The sequence below is a fragment of the Pteropus medius genome, unplaced genomic scaffold (genome assembly GCF_902729225.1).
Source record: "Pteropus medius unplaced genomic scaffold, Ma_sr-lr_union100, whole genome shotgun sequence".
NCBI lineage: Eukaryota > Metazoa > Chordata > Mammalia > Chiroptera > Pteropodidae > Pteropus > Pteropus medius.
The window spans coordinates 4,022,218-4,046,710 of NW_024352783.1; the positions used below are offsets into that span (position 1 = coordinate 4,022,218).

Below are 24,493 nucleotides of genomic sequence, written 5' to 3' on the forward strand. Positions count from 1 at the left end.
AATTCGGAATAGACTACCTGCTTCTTGTTAACATTGATAGGATTCTTTTTATATATGTTTGATATTAAAGGCAAAAATTGAATTTCAATTTTTTGATAACTGGAAGAATTTGATAATTTTTTCATATTAATGGTTTATTTGTATTTTAATTACCTGTTTATATTTTTTATTTTCTAATTGGGATATTTGCTGTCATATCAATTAGTAAGGCCCTTATATTTCCCTCCCCACCCCCCGCAGTTTGTCATTTCAGAAAGTAGTGACTTTAGTTGAGGTTAGGTAGTTCAGACAAGAGTGTTTTCTTTCTGCCCCTCAGTGAAGCTGGGGACCTCACAGGAGAACTTGGGACCATGGAGATCCGAAGCCAGGATTTGGCTTAACAGAATCTGTTTGATTTCATTTGCATTATTGTGTGGACAAGCATCTCAAGCCACATTTATATCAATAAAGCATTGACATTAGTGCTTTGTTGGTAATCCCAGCAGGGTCTTCCTGCGTTAGTGCTCTGGGTATTTTTGAGGAGTTTGAGTTTATCAGGACTGGCCAATTTAGCCTGAAATTATATTTGCTTGCTTGTAATTGACATCTGGCTCAGTCTGATCAAAAGCAATGCTGTTGTTGGCTTTAATTAATTGCTAGCTCAAAGGCATGGCTACCTATAGAAACCCATAATAATGACATTGTGTGTAATTGAATTAAAATTACTGGGATTATAGAGGGGCTCATATAATCAATGTCAGAATTGATTATTAGCTGAATCAGAATGAAGAATCAATTATGTTTCTAATATTAGGTTTGGAAGGATTTTAGGGCATATTGTGAATTTCATTTCATTAAACTTGATAAATTCCTCCTTTTACTATGTTGGAAAATGAGTTAAAAATTTTTTTTCTTGTAGGATGATCAACTTGTGAAAAGTTTAGGGCTTTTAAACCTCCAAACTCTCCCTGAAGACTTCTATTAACCGGACAAGAGCCTTATAGTAAAATGTAGTCTACAAGTAAAATGCTTCTTTTGCCTTTGTCTGAAGTCATAAGATTCTGCTAGAAGCTGTTATACCTTTGTGTCAAAGTAGTACCCCTTCAGGACCTGATAGAGGAATAACAGAATCCTTGATATTCTAGGTTAAAAAAAAAACAACAAAAAACCTTTCTACCCAAGGAGAAGACTGTGAATCATCTGCCAGAGTTCAGGAATGCTGACGGTGAATTATTTTGGTTCTTTTCTTTGGCAGCTGAGTCTCTAAGGCCCAAGCTTGTCAGATGAAAACGTTTAACATTTAGGAAGCATTGGTTGGTTAGTGAAATACCATCCTTGTTCAGAACCTCACCATCATAAACTTCGATATAATAGATAATAAAAACTGGGAAAAAATGAGTGACAATGTGGCTGACACTGTTAAACAGTAACACTTTTACTCCTCTCAAGGCCCCTCTGAGGAAGGTAACATTAATCTCATTTGGTAGGAATAGGACTGAGGCAGAGAGGTGAAGTTACTTGCCTGAAAGTATATAGCTATTAGTAGCAGAGCTGAGTTTGAAAACTAGGTATATTGGCTCTACCACTCTATGTTGTTTTTGGGATGCTGGATTTGGATAGGAATATTTTTATGAGATAATAGTTTAACCCGTAAAGCAAGCTGAATTTCTTGTTGCTCATATGTTTTGTTTGTTCAAAAGGTATGAGACATACTTTTTCCAGTTTTTTTTCTTTTAGAAAATGTAATAAACTGACTTTTCAATCAGGTTTTAATACTTAATAACTAATACAGTAATTACCATTTTTTCATAGCTACTGTTTACCCACCTCTGTATTTTTAAGGTATATTAATCCTCACCACAGCAATATTGCCAAGTAAGGGATTGTTTTTATCTTGATTTTATAGGTGTATACATGACTAGATCATATAAGTATTCCTGTTTTTATCCTTACCAGTATTTCAGTGGTGATCATTTAGCATTTAGCAAAAATAATTTTCTTCCTTATTCCTACCTTTAGCTTCCTCCTACCACGTTACTTTTTAATTTTGGCAGGATGCCAAACAAAACAGTTTTTGTGGATAGGTCAGCTACCTTATCTATCTTTTTGTCTCCTTGCTAGGTACACTAGCTTGAGTATAATTGTGATATTTTTGCACCTATGGCTATGTAAATTATTACATTGGACTTCCCCAAAATCCATCTTACACAGAAGTGTTAAAATTCATTAAAAGGGCTTGTTGGCATATTTACTTGGTTTCTTATACAAATTCAGAACAATCTAATTTCCAAAATGCTTAACTGCATGGTTGAATAACAGTGTTTTAGTTTATTAATGGAATTTCAAAGTTCTAAGTGCAATTTATGAATTTTTGGAGATCGCCCACTCCTATGCATCAAAGGCTGGAGGAGGAGAGGGACAATATAATATTAGCTTTCAGTAGCTTATTTAATACTTAGAATGCCTGAGATTGCAAGTCTAGGATAAAACTGACAGTTTCCCATTTTTTCCTAATTCCAAGTCAAACATCCTTCTTCTCTTATCCTCTTGAACTTATGAAATGAATTAGGGCACTCATCACTGTAGTAATTTTGGCAGAAAAGGGAAAGAAAGTAAGTTCTTGTCTACTACTTTATTTCTTCATTTCTGAAATTGTATATAAAGTTGTATAGTTGTATAGTTGTATATAAAGTTGTATAGTTGGATATTGTATATAAAGTTGTATAGTTGGATATCATTTCATAACCAGTGATGACAAATAATTTTAAAAGTTATTCTGGATTCTCTTTTTCTTTTGAAAATGAGGTACTAAGAATTAGACCCAAGGGAGAAATGAGAATTTAAGGCAGTCTTTACCCCCATCCACAACTCTGGTGGGTCGCTTTCAGTACTTGTAGGTCAGTCATCAATATTCTTGAAGGTGTATTGGGGAGGAGACTAAGCTCAGCTGGGGTGGCTGCGACTTCCGGACCTCTCACTTTATATGGCCTTTCATCATCGAGGAAGCTAGACTAAACTGCTTTATGTTTAGACTCTGTAGCTTTCCAAGAGGGTGAAAGTAAAAGGCACAAGTCCTCATAAGGCTTATCTTTGGAAGTCATTAAACATCCCTTCTGCTGTATTTTTCTGGTCAAAGCGAATCCCGAGGCCAGCCCAGATTCAAGAAGTAGAGAAATAGACTTCGCCTATTAATGGGAGGAGCAGCAAAGTCATAGTATGAACACAGAAAGCTGTGATTCATTGGTGGCTATTTTTGTATCAGTCTACCACATAACCCACAGTGATCCATTAGTTTTATATCAAAAAAGCCATTCTCTAGAGGTAGCTGTTACATATTACAGTTCCTTCAGTGATCTTTTTTGCCATCAACAATAAGAACTTTACTATTACTGTTTCAAATTTGGTGAAATCATTGGTGTTGAAGATATGTGGTTTGACTAAAATATTTTAGAGATGGTCTCCATTTTTACAGGTTTGGTGGGAGGATTCTTGTTCTCTCAATCTTACTATAAGGATAACAGGATCTTGCTTTCCTATGATACGATAAAAGAAAAGAAGCCCTTTAGGTTGTATGAGAGGGTAGTACAGTGTTGACAAAAAACAATAATAATTCTAATTCAATAAATGTTTGTTGAACTGCTATTTTGTTCTAGTTACCTATTATAGGTGATTTTGCAGAGCTCAAAGATAAATTAATAATATTAAACATTTAGAACCAAAAATTGTTCACAATTTGATGATGAGAACAGCATTGAGGAGAATGGGAGAGGGTTACAAGGTGAATTCAGTGTAAACATAGTATCTCCCGAGGACAGACTGGTTTTAATGTTTTTAGAAACTATAAATAATATGCTTAATGAATAATGAGGAAATTACACTTTTTCCTCATCTGTGGAATGTGAAGTAGAAATGCTTTTGGTAACCTAGATTACAGAATAGTCCTCTTCCTTATTTGAGCAGTAGATGCTCAGCTGCCCTTGGTGGGATATTTGGCCAAGGTTCAACTCAACTATTGGGCCAGCTTAGCTGATTGTAGAAAACGATGTTTAAAGGTTTGTGCCACTTGAGAAGATAGTGAAGGGAGAATATTCAGGGCTCTTTATTGTCTTGCTTAAGGCCAAATAAAGCTGAAAGATGTTTTCCTTCCAACTTCAGTATTCTGTGAACCTGTGAGTTGCCCTGTGGTCAGAATTACAGCAAAAGATATGCCTAGGCCTTTGTGAATATATGTATATGCTTGGACAAATTCTTATTCTTTAGAATCATAGTTCTGAATATTCTTAAAGATTCAGTGCTTAGGAGTCCTTCTCATGAGAACTCTGAAGAGGAAATTGTCTTAGATGATGTGACACGGTTGTTCAAATAGTACTGGGTGTTCTCTTAAGGGAGAGCTTTGAAACTTGAATTTTAAAAGTGGTGCAGAGATGATCCCCTCAGTCCATAGAGTGGTTGAGTGGGGCCTAAGGCTGCTGAACCACATAGGCCAGCCTCTGGGCTAGCTATGATTCTGATTTTCTCAGTGTGTTGAACAAATGTCTTCATTTTCTCTAACAGCCAGAACATGAAAAAAGTTAGGCAGTATTTCCCTAAAGGATATAGCAGTGCTTTGGAAACGTGATGAGATGATGACATATATTGTTTTTCTTATCTGTCAGGTTCTTGGTTGTAAACAATAGAAACTTTTTGTAGCTAATTTAACCTGTACTTGAGTTGTCTAGGGCTGTCCATGTCAGATTTATTCCCAGATCAATAAACATTTGAAAACATTTTCTATATCAGGCACTGAACTTAGGTTTTAGGTGTACAAAGACCATCCTTTCTCATAGTAGAGAAGATCTTCTCTCATCATATAAATTTAAGCTTTTTCGTCATGCCTGGTTTCTATCCTGTGGTAGATAAAGGGAAGCCTTTTTATCTTGTTGATTGATTAGGAATTGATTATTTGGTGACAGTCTCACCAAAGGGAGAATTATAATTACAAATTTATAGTGAGTTCATCTTAAACTGATCATCACTTAGACATTTGGAATACAGAACTACTGAGAACAGGTCATGGAACTTGATCATAGCCTAAATCCCCTGGCTCCAGTTTTAATCTGAGTCACCTATGCTTAAAAGAGGCTTTGAAGTTTTATAGAATTATTTAGTGTATTTTATTAGTGCAAGATCAGAATATATACTTAGTTTTCAAGATAGTTGAAGATATTTCTGAACTGTAGAGTGTGTTTAAATTTAATTTATGTAAGTTAAGTCACATTCCATTACACATGTGCTTATTCATTTTTCCAGTATATGTCTTTTAAAGACCTCAGTTTATTTTTATTTAAATGTGAATGCAGTGCTGAAAAAGAATCTCTATGTGTGTATTATGTATCAATGTTTGTTTTCAATAAAAGTTTGTTTTAATTTAAAAGTTACTGTCTCTTCAAATTGGGCTTTTGAAGAATGGGCCAATTTCGGTGTTTTTCTTTGGATGGTTTTCACAATGATTCTTTGTTCTGTTATTGTCCTGCATTTGATCTTAGTCTTTTATCAGTTTTATACGTATAGAGATCATAGATGATGTACCAGGTGGTTTCAGACTATATGACAGGCAGTGTTCAGCTTTTGATTTGAGGTGTTTGTGAGTATTGAGCTTATTCATATTTGTGATTGCAAAAGTCCTTAACTAATTTTATCTCCAGAAAATTTGCCATATAATATAGCATTCATAGGAATCAGGACCTGGTATCTTTGGGGGCCACTATTTAGTCAGCTGCAGTATGCCTTCTGGCCCCCAAATAGTCACATCTTCTCCACGTGCAAAATATATTTACTCAACCCAACATCCCTAAACGTCAACTCATTATAGTATCAGGGTCAAATTCATATCTCACATAGACACCCAACAGTTCCAAATCTCCTCACCAAAATCATCTAAATCAGATATGGATGATCCATTTTGACACAAAATTCCTCTCTATCTGTGGACCTAAAAATAAGAAGACAAGTTTTCTGCTTCCAAATACACTGGTGGGTCAGGCATTGGATAAAATTGAAGGAAAAAAGGAGTCAGCAGTTCCAAGCAATTTCAAAATTCAGCAGGGGAAGTTACATTAAGTTTCAAGACCTGGGACTAATCCTCTACCTTTAAATTATTTCCTAACGACAAATTTCCAAGAAGTAAATAAACATATTCGTTTAAAATTTTTCTTGTATATAACTAAACCTCTCACCAGAAAAATTTTATCACATTTTCACCAGCAATGTATTGTACTAGTGATTATTTTACCTAGTCACTTTGAGCAACACGTTATCATTAAAAAATATATGTATATGTATAAAGTAAAACCTCTACACTTTACCAATTTCACATGAACAAAAATTTTAACTGTTTTTGGTGTTAGTGCCTTTCATAATTTTTAATTTTGCTTTACTAATCATACATACTTTAGCCATTTTTTCTATTTTTCTTGATTTGTGTAATATCTTTATATGAGTTTCTGATTTCATATTGCAAGGATTTTCCCAAGTTTTTGTTGTAACTTTGTGAAGTTTTTTGTAATACATAGAATTTGCTTTTTGATGAGCTAAATCTGCCACTTTTCTTAAAATACCTTTTGCATGTATAGCTTGAATGTCTTCACTCTACTTGCTGTCAAATAAAGATTTTAAAGTAAATATTTTGGTATCAGAAAGGCAAATTATATGGAAAATTTGTGTTGTACTATGCTTATTTCTGAAAATGATGTGTCTGTTCTTGAGAATTCACATTATTCTATAGAAAGGCCACCCCTGAGAGCTGATCCAGGAGCGACGTCTGTGCCCTTGTCCTGCAGCTTTGTCCTGTTAGTGTGGCACACTCGAACTTTCAAGTCTCATTGAAAGAACTAGGCTGAGCAGATTGAGCCCTCTATTATATCTTTTGAATTCACTGAGGTGGAAAAGTGGATTGCAGAGATGTTTGAGTAGGTAGATACATGTATGATAAATGTTGAGAAGTGAATTCTGGAAAAAGTATCCCTAATTGTACATGAAACCAAGACGTGCTTAAAAATGCTTAAAAACCCAACTTTGTCATAAAGTTTGTTTACTAGAATCCTAAAAAAATATGATTTGTAAGATTTATTGAGATAGAAATGTGGTTAGTGAGTAAAGCATGTTACGAAACAGTATTGTGTGATTTTAATTGTAAAGAAAAACATGTCTATCTATGTATAGAAATAGTCTGCAATAGACAATGGTTAGATTGTATAAATATTTTAAAATATTTATACAAATATTTTAAAATATTTATGTAAATATTTTTAAAAACCCTATATATTTTATAAGTATATGTAATATTTTACATATTTTTTGTTTTATCTTTTTTGAAATCTTTTGGCTTTTTTATACTGGACATATTTGGTTTATATAATATAAAACATTGATAGCTCCTTCCTCCCCTACCCATAAAGAAATTACTCAAAATAAACAATTATTTGAAATGACTGTGTTATTAATTTGAAGTTGACTCTACCATGATATTTTTTTAGCCCATTGTAGTTGCAAATGCTTCAAATTATTCACTTAGTTGTTTATATTATTTTTGAGAGAAAACAATTTTTATTAAACTAAGGCATTAAAGTATAATACTGGAAAGATAGTAGTTTAGTATTTTCCAATATATCTGCTGAGATACATGATTTTTATAGTGATATTTTTGTTTACAAAGGTGTTAGCATCTCTGAACAATATAAACTTGAAGCACTGAACATTGTTTTCTGTTTTAGTAGAGCATAATGAATAATTTATGGTAATAACAACTTTAGATCAGTTTATTTACTTTTTCTTAATTCTGATAAATTCTGTTATCTTTCCAAATATTATATTAACTATATGTTAAAGCAAGTTTTTCTGCCTTTTGGTGTGAATTTCTTATGCCCTCAGAATAGTACCTGTTTTATAGTACTTGAAACTTTTACTTTTTATTTGTTATTTCTTAGGTAAACGCAAAGCACTGAAGTTGAATTTTGCAAATCCACCTTTCAAATCTACAGCAAGGTTTACTCTGAATCCCAATCCTACAGGAGTTCAAAACCCACACATGTGAGTATTTCTGGTAATCAAATAAAAGACTCAACTCAAGCAAAGGTTTTAAAGTTATTGTATTTTATAAAATTTTTGAGTTGAGGGGTTGGTATTTCCATTATTTTTATGGGCCATTTGAAATATTACTATTTGAACTTAAATAGAAAGCTATTGGTGCTATATTATGAAGTAGGTAAACACAATTTTCCTTTTAAGGTTTACTTGAAGGGAGAAAATAGCCGAATATCTAGATATATTTATATCTTTTTAATTTCTCTCTCACTGAACTGAGAATATTGTTTATACCTTGCCTTCTGGATTTCCAGTTAAATTTTAAGTGGTATTTAGGAAACTTAACTCTCTCCTGTAGATCTGCACAAATCACCACCACTGACTAGGCGACAAAATAGATTCCCATTCTTAATAAACTGAATTCCTGAAAGATTTCCATGTCACAGTAAATTGAAAAAATGTGTACATGTCAGTGTACAGGTGTTAATGATTATTTAAGTTTGTTCCCTGAATATTTTTTATCAAAAAATAGAAATGATGTTATCTTGCTGGAAGTATTAGAAATCTGTTAGTTAATTTTAAATAATACCTTTTTAAAATATTTTACAAAATAATATTTAACAGAAACCTTTGAATTGAAGTGATGTATTAATTAACGATGAGTTCTTCCTCCCCAAAAAACCTATCATGGACAGGGTCAAAAGCAGTAGTTTTATTTATTTTTAATTATTTATTTTTACGCCGACAGCACCTGGAATTCCTAGGTGGTCTCCCATTCAAGTACTAAACCAGGCCTGACCCTGCTTAGCTTCTGAGATCAGACGAGATCAGGCACATTCACGGTGGCATGGCCGTAGACAAAAGCAGTAGTTTTAAATTTAGGTTCATGTTCATAAAAATAATTTTCACCTAGTTCAGGTATTGAGAGCTATAAGGCAAGTAGTGGAAGATATGGTTAAAAAAACTGTCAGAATACATTATTTTAGTAATTTCTTAACAATTTGTATTCACACCTTATTAGGCTGCAAATATATTTATTCTTACCAAAGAGGCACACTTATTGTTATTTATTTTCTTTCGATGTTAGGTATGCATCGTATTTGCAAACAATAACAAATTGGTAGAGGAAGAGTGTCTTGCAGTAGGAATGCTGAAAATATTTTATTTTTAAAACAGCAGTGTCTAGAAGGGAGTAACATATATGTGTGTGTATCCACTCTTATGCTTTCACCTATAACCTTAAAGGGAATGAAAAATAATTTAAATGAAAATTAGAGTAACAGTTGATTTGACTGGGAATGGTGTCTGTCAGTTTTATTAGATAGGTGTTCAAAGTGAGATTTCTTGTCAGAGCTCAACCTTCTTACCTTCTCTGAAACTACAGATGGGGACTATAGTATTGAGGAAGGAAACTCTTAGTACTTCTTAAACTTCATAGTTATCCTATAACCAGCTAGGTTTCTTATCCTTTGTCTTTTCCTAGCAAGTGTTAAAAGTTTTAGAGAACAAAGTTTTTACTGTTTGATAAAATTTTTAGAATTTGATTCTGGTATGTAAAATTTTAGAGCCAGACTTTAAATTTTATTATTGCACTGCTTTGTTATCTGGATCAGGAATAGCAACTACCTGTATAGATATTGGTCAAAGACAATTGTTTCACTATTTAGGGCAGCATATCTCCTTTATATTCTCAACCCCTTCCATAATGGTATCCTTTTGTGTTCTTCCTCTGAGTTGTGGACTTTCAAGAACTGAAAATCACTGTTAGTCACTGTTTAGGATAAGTAATTCGTAATTAGAAAATGTAACTTGAAGTTTGTGGGGGCTTTGAAAAAGATACCTCTGTGCTATTTATATGTGCTTCCTCCTTCTAAAATTTCCTTGAACTCAGTTTTCTTTGAACTTTAGTTACAGATATAAATATGAAATGTTTTCACGAATTTAGGAAAAGACAAGGTGAAATATAAGTAACTAATGAAGTTAAGATATGTCCTAGGAACTAATTTCAGATAATTTGGTATTTGATGTCCCCTGGCTGCAGGATTCTTTAAAAGATTAAAAACAAAACAAAACAAAACAATGTCCTTATTTTCTGAGAACGAACAGCTAAAATAAATTCCAAGAAATGATAGTTGGCCACAGAAATTCAAGAAGTAGGGTGAAAAGTAATAAAGATTGAATGTCAAATGAATGGTGCAGGAGGGGGTAAGATCATTTTAGATAAACAACTTGGTGAAAAGTTTCACAAAGGAACAATATTTGAATTGCATTTTGAAAAACAGGTAGAGAATAGATAGGCGGAGAGAAGGGAGAATTACATTCTGGTGAGTACAAGGTAAGTTTTGGATACTAGTGTGGATCTATTTAATTGTAGCAGAGATGTTACTTATATATTCCCTATTTCTATCTATCACTGGAAACTTTTAGCATTTTTTCTTTATTTTTGGTGTTCTGTAATTATATAAGGATATACTTAGGTTTGGATCATCTTTCTGTATACTGGATGAACTTTTAGTTTGAAGATTCATGTATCTGTTTTTGAGAAAATTTTTGTGGTTTTCTGTTGATAGGTTCCTTCATGTTTTTACTATTCTCTCTTCCTGAAATGTCTGTTGTTTGGGTATTGGACCTCTTGAATTCCCTGGGTCTTTAACTTTTCTTTCATATTTTCCATCTCATTTTTTCTTGCTCTATATCTTAGGAGATTTCTTTTATTTTCTGATCTTTCTATGGAATATTCTATTTTGGCAATTAATTTTAATTTACCAGAGTTGATTGTGGCTTTTTCTTAGTATCTTATTCTTACTTTATAGATGTAAAACTGGAATTTTAAAAGTTCTTTTTATCCTTTATGTAATCTATTTCCTCAAGGGTCAGTTTTTCTTTTGTTCTTGTCTTTCTCCTTTATCTTAGTTTTTTCCCCACACATCTTATAATTCTTGATTGTCCATTAATAATTGAGGATGAGGAAATTAGAAGGTTGATTTGAAGCTCTCATTATTGATGATCATCTGGTGAGCTCAACTTTACTTTTCTGGGAGCTGGCTGTCAAACCATGAGTATTCTAGATGCCAGAATATGTAGGGCCAACATTCTCCTAAGAGGCTGAGTTCTCTCCAGATAGTATGTTTATTTTCTTTAGAGACATGCTGTTTATTTTAATTTTTATTCTGAGGGCAGTATGGAGAAGAAAGGAGGAACTGACTAGACCTTTCTTCTAGAAAGAATTTTAATGAACTCATATGTTTCTAGGCCTTCATACGTTCCAACTGTGGATCCTCTCTCAGGTTCTCTTGTGACCATTATTTATCTCTTGTTTCGGTTGGGCTTTAGTTTTCTCTATTACTTTAAAAAAAAAAAAACATTATATAAGAGGGTTGAAATCATACCAACCATATTCTTTGATCATAATGCTTTGAAACTAGAGATCAACTGCAAAAAGAAAGCAGGAAGAACCACAAATACATGGAGATTAAACAACATGCTACTGAAGAATAAGTGGGTCAGAGAAATAAAAACAGAGAACTAGAGATACATAGAAACAAATGATAATGATAGTTCAACATATCAAAACTTTTGAGACATGATCCCTTGAGAAGGTTAATAAAATTGACAAACTCCTGGCTAGACTCACTAAAGAAAAAAGAGAAGACAAATAAAATCAGGGATGAAAGAGGAGAAATTAAGACTGACATAGCAGAAATACAAAAGATCATACAAGAATACTATGAAAAAATATATAACACCAAATTTAATAACCTGGAAGTAGTGGACCAGTACTTAGAAAAATACAATGTTCCTAGACTGAATCAAGAAGAACTGGAAAATCTAAATAGACTGATCAGCAATAGGGAAATTGAAACAATCATCAAAAACCTACCAAAAAGTAAAAGTCCAGGACCAGATGGCTTCACCAGTGAATTCCACCAAACATTCAAGAAAATTTAATACCTATTCTCAAACTCTTCCAAAAAATCGAAGAGGAGGCGATAATTTCCGACTCATTTTATGAGGCCAATATTACTCTGATACCAAAACCTGGTAAAGGTAACACAGAAAAAGAAAATTACAGACCAATATCTCTCATGAACACAGATGCAAAATTCCTAAATAAGATACCAGCGAACCGAATATAGCAACATTAGAAAAAGATTATACACCACGATCAAGTGGGCTTCATCAAAGGGGCACAGGGATGGTTCAACATACGCACATCGATTAATATGATATACCACATAAAAAAAAACCATATGATCGTATCAATAAATGCAGAAAAAGCTTTCAACAAGATACAGCATCCATTTATGATCAAAACACTTAACAAAATCTGTATAGAAGGAAAGTACTTTAACATAATAAAGGCTATCTATGACAAACCCTCAGCCAACATTATACTTAATGGTGAAAAACTAAAAACCTTCAAGATCAGGAACAAGGCAAGGCTGTCCACTATCACCACTGTTATTAATATAACATTGTAGGTCCTAGCAAGTACGATCAGGCAAGAGAAAGATATAAAAGAATAGAAATAGAAACGAAGAAGTCAAACACACTATTTGCAGATGACATGATTCTCTATATAGAAAACTCTAAAGACTCCACAAGAACACTACTAGAAACAATAAGCAAATACAGTAAAATACCTAGGAATAAATTTAACACAACAAGTGAAGGACCTATGTAATGAAAACTACAAGACCCTATTAAAAGAAATCGAAGAAGATACAAAGAAATGGAAAGATATTCTGTGTTCTTGGACTTGAAGAATCAACATAGTTAAAATGACCATATGACCTAAAGCCTTATACACATTTAATGCAATCCCCATCAAAATCTCATCAGCATTTTTTAAAGAAATAGAACAAAAAAGTTATCATATTTGTATAGAAGCACAAAGACCCTGAACTGCCAAAGCCATCCTGAGAAAAAAAGAACGAGGCTGGAGGCATCACTCTGTCTGACTTCAAATTATACTACAAAGCGACAGTAATCAAAATGGCATGGTATTGGCAGCAAAACAGATGCACAGACCAGTGGAACAGAATCGAGAGTCCAGAAGTAAATCCATATTTATATGGGCAAATAATTTTTGACAAAGAAGCCAAAAACATACAGTGGAGAAAAGAAAGCCTCTTCAATAAACGTTGCTGGTAAAACTGAAAAGCCACCTGCAAAAGAATGAACTAGGCTGTTGCTATCACCACACACAAAAATTAACTCAGATGGATTAAGGACCTAAATATAAGACCTGAAATAATAAAATGCATAGAAGAAAACATAGGAACTAAACTTAAGGACCATGGACTTAAAGAGCATTTTATGAATGTGACCTCAAAAGCAAAAGGAGTAAAAGCCAAAATAAATGAATGGGACTACATCAAACAAAAAATCTTCTGCTCAGCAAAAGAAATCGTCAGCAAGGTAAAGAGACAACCATCCGAATGGGAAAATATATTTGCAAGCAACGACTCCGATAAGTGCCTAATATCCAAAATATACAGAGAACTCATACAACTCAGTAACAACAAAAACAAATGATACAGTCAAAAAATGGGCAGAGGACCTGAACAGACACTTCTCCCTAGAGGCCATACAAGTGGCCAACAAATATTTGAAGAGATGCTCGACATTGGTAGCTATTAGGGAAATGCAAATCAAAACAACAATGAGATACCACCTCACACCAGTTAGAATACCTATAATCAGCAGGACAATAACAAATGTTGGAGAGGATATGGAGAAAAAAGAACCCTCGTACACTCCTGATGGGACTGCAAATTGGTACAGCCACTATGGAAAACAGTATGGAGGTTCCTCAAAAAACTAAGAATTGATTTACCATATGATCCAGCAATCTCTCTACTGTGTATTTACCCCAAAGACTCGAAAACACATATCCGAAAAGATATTTGCACACCGATGTTTTATAGCAGCATTATTCACAGTGGCCAGGATATGGAAGCAAACAAAGTGTTCTACAATAGAGGATTGGCTAAAGAAGCTGTGGTACATATATACAATGTATAGAAGAAGAAGAGATAAGAAGAGATGAAATACTGCCATTTGTGACAACAAGCGAAATAAGCCAGACAAAAAAGTTGAAAATCACATGCTGTCACTTATATGTGGGATATAAACCTAAAGCAACAAATGAACAGGACAAACAGAGACTCATGGACATGGACTATAGGTTAGTGGTTACTAGAGGACTATAGACCAGTGGTTACTAGTGGGGTGGGGGTGTGGGGAAGAGGGGAGAGGAAGACGGGGTAAAGAGAGTAAAAAATAGGGTTTAGGTGACGAGTGAAGTGGGTAAAGGCGGTCAAATATATGGTAGCTGAAGGAAACTGGATTTTGGGTGGTAAACACAATAGAAAATACAGATGTCAAATGATAATGTACACCTGAAAATTATATAATTGTATTAACCAATGTTAGCCCAATAAACTTAATTAAAAGTAAAAAAAAACCCCCAAACTGCAAAACATTACTGAGAGAAATAAAAGACCTAAATTCATGTGTTGAGATGCCATACTTAAGGATTAGAAGCTACAATATTACTAGAATATCTGTTCTTCCCACACTTATCTATTGATTCAGTGTAATCCCAGTGAAATCCCACCAAACTATTAAAATATATGTAATTTGACATAGTCTAGAATTTATATGGAAATGCAAAGGACCTAGAATAGCCAAGTACAATTTTGAGAAAGAATAAGTTGGAGGACTTAAACTACCTGATTTCAACATTAACTATAATTATAGTAATTAAAGCTTTGTGGAAGGACATTAAGGATAGATTGATCAATGGAATAGAATGGAAAGTTCAGTAGACAAACACATATACAGTTACTGATTTTTGACCAGGGTGCCTTTACATTCAAATTAATTTTTACCTTTGGGGAAAAGGATAGACTTTTTATGGTAATAGAACAACTCTGTAAGTATGGAGCAGAATAAATCTTGATTCCTACTTCACACCAAATGTAAAAATTAATTTGAGAGATGGATCATATACCTAAAAGCAAAAATTCTACAAAGCTCTAACAAAATATTCAAATCAGTTTGTGATCTGGCATAGACAAAGGTTTTGATGGGACAAAGAAATAACCACTACTAAATGATGAATTAGATTTCATCAAATTCAAAATTTCTGCTCATCAGAAGTTTCTTAATAAACAGGCAAGCTTCATACTGGGAGAAAATATTCATAGTTTATATCCGACAAAGGACTTTAGTATATATAATGAACTACACATAGAGCGACCTAATTAAAAATGTGAGTTAAAGACTTGAACAGACATTCTACAAAAGAGGTATAGGAAGAGATAATAAGTACATGAAAAACGTGCTTAACAGCATTAATAATTAGGGACATGCAAAATAAAACCACAAGGAGAAACTATTTGTAAAGGAAAAATCTCAGATAGTTTACCTATGTAAAAACCTACTTTGTGTTCATTTTTTTTTGTCTACTACTACTTACACAGAACATTTCACTTCTGACACTTTTGGTCACCAGATGTGTTGGCATTTTTCTCCACAACAAACAAGTCTCCCACATTAGCTGGATGTTCTACAATTTAACTCAGTCCTGAGACCATTTACCTAGAGATAGTGTCAGATCCTACAGGTTAGAGGCTCAGCCCAAGACTGCTCCTCCCACCCCTACTTCAGATGCTAGTCAAAAGCTCAGGTTATCACCTGTGCTTCAGACCAGACAGGCTACAGATTGGAGGTTCCAACTACCCTCTCCTCAGATTTGGTTAATTTGCAGAGTGGCTTGCAGACCAGACATAAGAATGAAGGAAAAAATTTGCTGGAAACTGGGAATGAGTGCTATTTTTAAACAGCCACCCTTTTTTTAAACTTTGGATATGGTGTGATGGAGAGTTGGTCATATTTCAGAGACTTAAAATAGATTTATTTTGGCATTATTTTTCTAACTTGTTTATGACAGAATATTTCAGAACTGACCTTGCAAGTAACTTGTAAAGTTATTTAATAAAAGTGTGTCTGTATCAAAAAAAGTGTTTTCCCACACGGGGAAACGCTTTTCTTATGTTTAGCAGCTTATGAAAAGATAGGATAAAGGATACAGATGAACAGCCAGAACAAGAGATACCTAGGGCAAGATAACCTAGGAAGGATCCCAAATGCAGAAGCTTCTGTCCATGTGGAATTGGAGTATGTCACCCTCCCGGTATGGATGTGTTCACTAACCTAGAAGCTCTCTGAACACCCGTTGAGATTTTATGGCAGCTTCTTCATGTAGGCATGATCAATTAATTATTTATTTCATTTCCAGCCTCTCTTCCCCTCTGGGAGATGGGGGTTAGGTCTGAAAATTCCAAGCTTATAATCATGGCTTGTTCTTTTTGGCGATCAGCCCTTATCCAGGAGCCCAAGGAGAGCCACCTTATTAGAAGAAAAGATGCTCTAGTCCTCTTATCGTGTAATAATATTTTTTCATGTAAGAATTTATAAGGGTTTCAGGAGCATTGTGTCAGGGATGGAATTCTCTTAACATTTAGGAATTTCCAAGGGTTTTAGGAGCTCTGTGCCTGGAGCCGGGGTAGTGGGTGTGGGTGGGGGAGGAGGAGAGAGGAGAGGACACACAGACAGAGACACAGATGTCGTTTGCACTGACACACATACCTTTTCTTTTCTCTTTCTTTTCTTTTTCCTTTTTCTTCCTTTCTTTCTTTCTTCTTTCTTTTCTTCTTCTTTTCTTTCTTTTCTTTTCTTTTCTTTCTTCTTTCTTTTTTCTTTCTTTCTTTCTTTTCTTTTCTTCTTTTTTCTTCTTTTTCTTTTTTTCTTTTTTTTCTTTTCTTTTTCTCTTCTCTTTTCTTTCTTTCTTCTTCTTCTCTCTCCCTTTTCTTTTCTTTTTTCTTTTTTTTTTTCTTTTTCTTTTTCTTTTTTTTTTTTTTTCTTATTATATTCATTGTATTAAATAACTATTCATTAATGGATGACGGTAATTGAAAAAACCACATCATCTATTTGCGAAAATGAAATATAACTGTAAATTCCCTGAGATATAGTTTATTGAAGAAAATTTGTACCATCAATTTTAGAACGTCCCTGATAGTTTACAAAAGCAACATACATTCATCCTGATGATTCAGCATTTTTTCTTCTTTGTTAATTACAAAAGATGAAAATGTCCTCAGAAAGACTTGCGTATGAATGTTCATAAACACTTTATAAGAGCCTTCAAACTAGAAACAACCCAGATGTCCAGTGGTGGAAGAATGGATAAATAAATCGTGGTACAGTCATCCTTCGGTATCCTGGAAGAATTGGTTCTAGGACCCATAAGGATACCAAAATCTGGGGATGCTCATATATTCCATATATAAAATGGTGCAGTATTTACATATAACATGCATATTATCCCATATACTTTAAATCACCCTTAGGTTAATTATAATACCTAATGTAAATGCTGTGTAAGTAGTAGTTATACTATATTTAGGGAATAATGACAAGAACAAAGTATGTACATGTTCAGTACAGACCCAACCATTGTAGGCCTAACTACATAGTACATGTCAGCAGCAATGTAGCTTTTTCTTTTTTCAAATATTTTCGATATGTGGTTGGTTGAATCTGTGGATGAGGAACTGCAGATATGGATAGCCGACTGTATATTATTCAATGAAATAGTCCTCAACAATAAAAAAGAACAAAGTACCAATGCCCATAATCACATTGATGAATCTCCAGAAATGCTGAGCAGAAGCCAGCATGCCTTGTGATGATGTTTGAAAGAAACTTAGAGTAAAGTTCTTAAGAAGTTTATCAAGTATCTTCGAAGATTAATCTAGGACATCTGTCGAGTCACATCAGGTATGGTATACCTCTAAGTAGTTGGATTCCCCTAGGAAAAGTGTGGCGTCATGTTGTCTTTACTGTGTTTTTATTTAAAAAGAATTACTAGCCTGTCTCCCTCTCTCTTTTCCTCCTTCCTACCCTCTTTTCCTTTCCTCTCACTTTGCCTTTCCCTTTCATTTCCTCCCTCTTCCTTGCCGCCTCCCCACATCCCTTTCTTGCTAATACAGAGAAGATTAAGGAAGAAAACCAAAATGGCCCATGATCTTACCATCTAGATAGTTCATGTTACCCTTTAAAAAATTAGTACATGCTTCTGGTAAGAGAATTCAGTTGGTACAGAAAGTTATAAAATAAAAAGTAAGCTTCATGCCCTTAATAGTTCTCTCTAAAGATAAACCCTAAAAATGTGAAATGTCCTTGCAGAAAAACTTATTCAGATATCATAATTATAATAATTTATGTGAATCCTTGGAAATATTTGTACAAAAATAAGTTTTATTATACATGCTTTGCAGCTTGATTTTTTTTTCACTTAGTACATCTTGAAGATACTTCTAAATTAGCATATATCTTATTCTTTTTCAGTGAGTTATATATCTTTCATTATATTGCATGGGTGTATTATCTGTTTATCTAGATGCCTACTGATAGCCATTAGATCATTTTCATTTTTAAAAACAATGTTGTAAAGAACACCTTTGTGCTGGTGAAATGTATTTTTGTTTGTTCTTCATAGAGTGACAGATTTTAACAATTCTGTCTTAGGAGACCGGAAGTAGCTTTGTCTCAAACTTGGCACTGTTGACATTTTAGGCTGGATAATTCTTTGTGACAGGGAACTGCCCTGTGCATTGTTGGGTGTTTAGCAGCATTTCTGGACTCTACCCACTAGATACCAGTAGCCTTCTCTTCCCCCAGCTGTAAAACCAAAATTGTCCCCACATATTTTCAAATAACTCATGAGGTACAAAATTGTCTGTGGTTGAGAACTGGTACAGAGACCATTGTGAGTTCACACATGTGGTTACTGTTGCCTCTCTCCTGAGGAACTGTCAAAGTCAAATATAAGAGGTGTGTTACTCCTTATCTTGGAGTTTGAAAGGGGGTAGGGTTGGGGAATGGATATAAGGCTATCACATAGAGTTCAGGGATTACATCAAAGCTTTCTGAGCAACTGATTGCTGTCAGAAACTAAAACAACCCAATACACATTCTATCATGCATTCAGCAAATGTTTGTTAAATACCTACCTTCTATTAGGTACTATGGTAGGCACAGGATATTTCATGTTGGAAAAGTTGTGATTGCTACTTCAAGATTAAAGTTAATGGTAGACACAGACATTCAGCTACATATGTATATATTTTTAAATTATATATTTTATATGTAAGCATAAATAATTAAAATATAAATAAGTAAAAAGCAAATAATTATAAATATACATACTATTGAAATAAAAGAACCAGATGCTATGAGTGAATAAAAAAGAAGTGGAGATGGTGAAGAGGTATGCATTGAAGGGTTCAAAGCCTGTGTAGATTTTTGGTAGATTTGGGGAAGGGACTGATAAGAGTGTTCCAAGTGGAGAGAATAGCATGTATTTGAAGTTGCAAGATAACAAGGTGGGAAGGATTCAGCTTTTCATGGAATTGAATGAATGCCAGCTTGATGAGATAGTGATTGAGGAGAAAAATGAATTTAAAATAAATGTGGAGAGGTAGTCATGGGCCAGATAATGTATAGCCTTGTAAAAGGTAAAGACTTGGGATGATATCCGAAGTGTTGAGGGAAGGCCTGGAAGGGTTATAAGCAGGCAAGTGACAAGATTTGGTTTACATTCTAAAATTATTCTGGCTGCTGTGTGGAATATATATTGGAGGGAGGCAAGAATGGAACTGGGGAGTCCTAGTAAGGCTGTGCTATTGTAGCTAAAACATAATGGATGACAATGAATGATTTTAGGTTGATGACAGTGGAGGTAGAGGGAAATGGACAGATTCCAAAGAAATTTTGAAGGTAGTATTATCAAAAACTGGTACTAGTTTGAATGTGGGTAGGAGAGAGGGGTAGGTGGTCATAGTGACTTCAAGAATTTCTGGTTGGATGATGGGTTCAGTTGCCATTACTTAGATGGGGACCACTGGATTTGGAGCATCTGTAGATGAGGGAGCATAGACGATCAAGAGTTCAGCTACCCAGAGGAGAGGGTGTAGATTAGAGATGAAAGGTTGAGAGTTGTCAGCGTATACATAACATTGTCTAGGAAGAGAGTGTATCTTGATGAGAGAATTGGGTGCCGGGCTGAGCCCTGAGGAAATCTAACATTTAGAGGTTAGGTAGAATAGGAGCAACTGGCAAAGACAAGACACTTGAGAAGTAGGGAACAGATGAGTAAAGTGCAATGTCATAGAAACTGACCATTGTTTCAGAGGGCAGGTGGGAGGGAATTTTATGGTTAACTATGTCTGATGTTCTGAGAGTAAGTACTTAAGAAGGATGCTTTGCTGGTGACAACTCCTGAGATACACTTTCAACTATTCTTACATACTTGAGTAGATGGTTTTAGCCACCAGTGGAGACTGGAGCCCAAACGGGAAAAGGATTTCAGGAAAACTTGTAACCTGTTCTTTTAGGACAGCTTTTCTAACTTCTGTAAGAAACACAACCCAGGAAAACTATTCTAATGGTGAACTCTGAGTCCAGATGAATACTCAGTTCTTAGGGAATATGCCATCAATAGCAGCAAGGTGAAACACGAACGTTTATCTTATCTCTCTGATTTTACTTTTTTCCTTGGTGATAAAAAATTGCTTTCTACTTCATAAATCAGTACTACTTCAAAATACTGCAGATTTGCATAGTTAATACCTTCTGTTCACTGAACATGGATATCAGAATTTGAAAATTTATATTTAGAGAAATTCTAGACATCTTTCTTTTTTCAGTTTTTTTTCCTTTTGCCTCATCTTAGATCTTAGCAAAGACACTTATTTTGTCAGTAGTGCCAGGAAGCAGGCTGTTTCCATGACAACTGGCAGACTGCATTTACTGTGGAAATTTCCGGAATTAACAGCTGCATTGCACAATGATGCATAAAGCAGTATTCATCTAGCGATTCTAACAGTATGGATACAGAAGAACTGTTGCTGTGGTGTGCAGGGTATGTGTTGTGTTTATTTTTCTATCTAAGGAGTGTTACTACAAATATATATGCTGAAGAGAGTAAAACAGCTTTAGGCATTTTAGTATATACTGGCTTGATAAAATCAAAGATGCTTAGGGAAAAAAGAAGGAAATAATTTGGGAACAAATGTGTGTGATAGCATAGGGAGGAAGTCAAGATCAAATAAATGAAGTAAGAGAATGTGATAACGAAATAAGAGAAAACACACTTCAAATTAACTAGATAATAAAGGGTTCTTAGGGATAGTGGTTCTAGACACATGAAGGTACTTATCAAAGGAAAGTTAGTAGGCATTGGCAAGTTCGAGGAATCAAGTTCTCATGTCCAGGAAGAAATCTCTTAAACGTATTTAGCTCTTACTTGCTGAAAGATATATAGATATGAGAGATGTTAGGGAGGTTTGCTGCTGCCTTACTGTACCCGTTTACCTCAGAGAATCAGAGAAGGGTTATCAGACCCTTGGTCCCACTCCCTGTTGATTTGTGGAGGATTTTTAAGAAAAAAACTTGAAATGTATCTCAAGATTAAATTCTGGAAATAAAACTATAGGATTTGGATAAATGGAGTTTTTTATCTTCCAGAGATTAATTGTAAATTGGAAAGAAAAAGGATATGAAAAATGAATAGATGTGACATAGATCATTTGAATGACATATGTCGTTTAGATGACTGGATATTATTTAGATGATATGGTGAGCAAACTGTAGCTCATGAGTGAAATGTAGACTGCTGCTAGTTTTTGTAAATAAAGTTTTATTGGAACATAGTCATATAGTTGTGACAAAGACTATGGCTGGCAAGCCTAAAATATTTTCTATCTGTCCATTTACAGAAAACGTTTAGTTACTCGTGGTTTAGACGATATATTGCAGGGGTTCCCAAACTCTAGGCCACAGACCAGTACCAGTCTGTAGCCTATTAGAAACTGGGTCGCACAATAGGAGGTGAGTGGCAGGCAAGCGAGTGAAGCTTCATCTGTATTTGCAGCCACTCCTAAGCGCTAGCATCACCACCTCAGCTCCACCTCAGATCATCAGGCATTAGATTCTCATAGGAGCACCAGTCACTGGTGCCAAAAAGATTGGGGACCACTGGTTGGATTCCTAGTGCTGCTGTAACAAATTACCACAGACTTGATGGCTTAAATAACAGAAATTTATTCTCTAGGAGTTCTGGGGGCCAGAAATCTGAAATCAAGGTGTTGGCTGGGCCATGCTTCTTCCAAAGTCTCTTTGGGAGAATCCTTCCTCACTTCTTTCAGGCTGGTGGCTCCTGGGGTTCCTTGGGTTGTGGTAGCATAACTCCAATTGTTGCCTCCAGTTTCTTTTGGCCTTCTTCCTTGTTTTTCTCTGTGTATCCACCTTCTCCTTTTCTGTCTCTTATAAGGATAGTTGTTATTAAATTCAGGGTCTGCCCTAATCCAGAACAATCGTATTTTGAAGCCCTTGTGTTAATTATGTCCATAAAGATATGGTCACCTTCTGAGGTTCCAGATGACTTATCTTTTGTTGCTGGCGGGGAGTGGGAGATACAATTTAGTTAACTGCATGTGGTATTCAAGACTGGGTTTTGGCTTCTCAGCCACATTCTAGGTTAAGAATAGCTAGCTTCTGGCAAGTTTCCTTTGGAAACCTGTGAAAAATAACTCTGCAATAAACTTGTTGACCTGCTAGGGAGGATATTAAATTCACTTTTCAAGGACAGGGTGATGCAGGCAATAGTTAAGAATCATAGATGACAGCTTCTGTGTTGCAAACATAAGCAGCAGGGTAGGGGTTGTACTAAAATATTCACAAGAAACTAATGAAAAACAGTGTCTAATGCTTCATGTCTCCATCAGAATCTCCTCACCATCCACTCCCCCCAAACAAAGTGAATTTGGAATTTTAATGAAAGATAGTTGGCACCAAAATAAGAATCAGAGTTTTGAGGGATTAGACTCATGACTAGATTATGACAATGGGAAATATATATATATTTCAAAATAATAAGATTTCATAACCAAATGGAGGGATGGCAATGTAGAATGTATCCAGCAATGTATAGAGCTGTGAGTCTGAGACTTGCCGCTGGTTGGAGAACCTCTGTTGTCATTATGGGAGTACACAGACTGTTAGCCTATGCAGGAGAGGTCTGTGTTGTGTTCCATTTATCATCTGAGCACATTTGTAAGTCTTAGTAATGGTAGTGGATATCTATCCTTACATTCATTGTAAGTTTCATTTAGTATATTTAGGTATATTGGAAATGTTTAAGAAGTGATACATGCCCATGGTGAAGAATGAAATACTAGATGAGATTCCAGTGTGAATGCTGGGAGCTGCAGAGAAAACTCCTCATTCTGTAATTTGAGAGGCCCTAGCCTAATGCCTATATCCTCACCTGTGTACCTTAAAATGAAACCTCTGATTTAGACTTTATGGAGATAATCATCAGAAGAATTAAGCAAAAATGATTAGTGGATTCAAATTAGAGTATAAGCAGTACCAGACTAGCCTAATATATGTTAAAAAATGCTACTAGAACTGTAGATGAATTTGCTGAGGACTGTTTTGTTTCTTGATTTCAGTATACGTGGGTACAGAGGAGAACACTAAACCCAATCCAGGATTTCCAGGCAGAGTTTCCTGAAGGACAAAACTGGATGAAGTCTGTGTTTTCTTTCTAGTCAAATTCTGTTAGTCTGTGACTGTGTATATCTTGAACACCAAATTGAGACTAGGAAGCCATGGGAATGAAAGTTTTAATAAAGCATTTTATACTTTAAGTGCCATTGATGTTGAATTGCATGCTTAAGCTTAAATAGCTTCACAGAAAGATTCAAATTCAACTATAATTAGACTTTAACTTTTTATTTTTCTATTGGCAGACATCTAGAGTAAACATGGAAAAAGAATGAGATAAAGTTTAAAGCATAGAATGGGATTAGATTATGTTGGTTGATTATAGTTCATATAAGTTAAAATTTAAGCATTCTAACAGGTTCAAAAATAGCCTAGATTTCAAGTATGTGTATTATATATCAAGTACATGTATTCCTAAATGTGTCTGTTAATAAAATTTATTTTTATAAAATCTTTTTATTGACTTGTTTGGATAAATGTATCCCAGAAATAATAAAAGTAAACTTAAGGATATAGTTGTTTCATAGTTATATGTTTAAAAGATAATTCACATAGTAATAGGATTAAAAATTAGCTACAGATTATGAATGAAATGTAGTTAAGACTCTTGGTTCTTATTTGCCTCAAGAAGTAAGGTTCTGACTTTGTGAAAGCTATTTCAGATTTGTAGTACAAAGACATATGACTAACAGTGTCCTGCTAAAATTTTATCAAGAAACAAAGATAACATGAAACAAAATTAAGACAACTTAATGCTAAACTCTGTAGGATCTCTAATAACAGCCATGATAAAGAAAAAAATTTATCC

The 24,493-nt window shown here is 34.5% G+C and overlaps 1 protein-coding gene, 1 long non-coding RNA gene and 1 pseudogene across 6 annotated transcripts in view; 2 read left to right on the forward strand and 1 right to left on the reverse strand.

Moving 5' to 3' along the window:
• MAP2K4 (mitogen-activated protein kinase kinase 4) overlaps window positions 1–24,493 on the forward strand; it is a 100,791-nt gene that overhangs the window by 23,992 nt on the left and 52,306 nt on the right. For 4 of the 5 annotated variants that reach the window (XM_039847376.1, XM_039847377.1, XM_039847379.1 and 1 more), the window contains one exon: window positions 7,944–8,046. The exons of the other annotated variant lie outside the window; for it this stretch is intronic. In XM_039847376.1, the coding sequence (XP_039703310.1) occupies window positions 7,944–8,046 (103 nt within the window). The remainder of the gene's footprint in view (window positions 1–7,943; window positions 8,047–24,493) is intronic. 5 annotated transcript variants of the gene reach the window in all.
• LOC120590017 (uncharacterized) lies at window positions 8,780–8,899 on the reverse strand (annotated as a pseudogene).
• LOC120589751 (uncharacterized) lies at window positions 19,262–24,140 on the forward strand. Its single transcript, XR_005649562.1, has 2 exons — window positions 19,262–21,037; window positions 23,631–24,140. It is a non-coding gene; the product is annotated as an uncharacterized LOC120589751 (long non-coding RNA).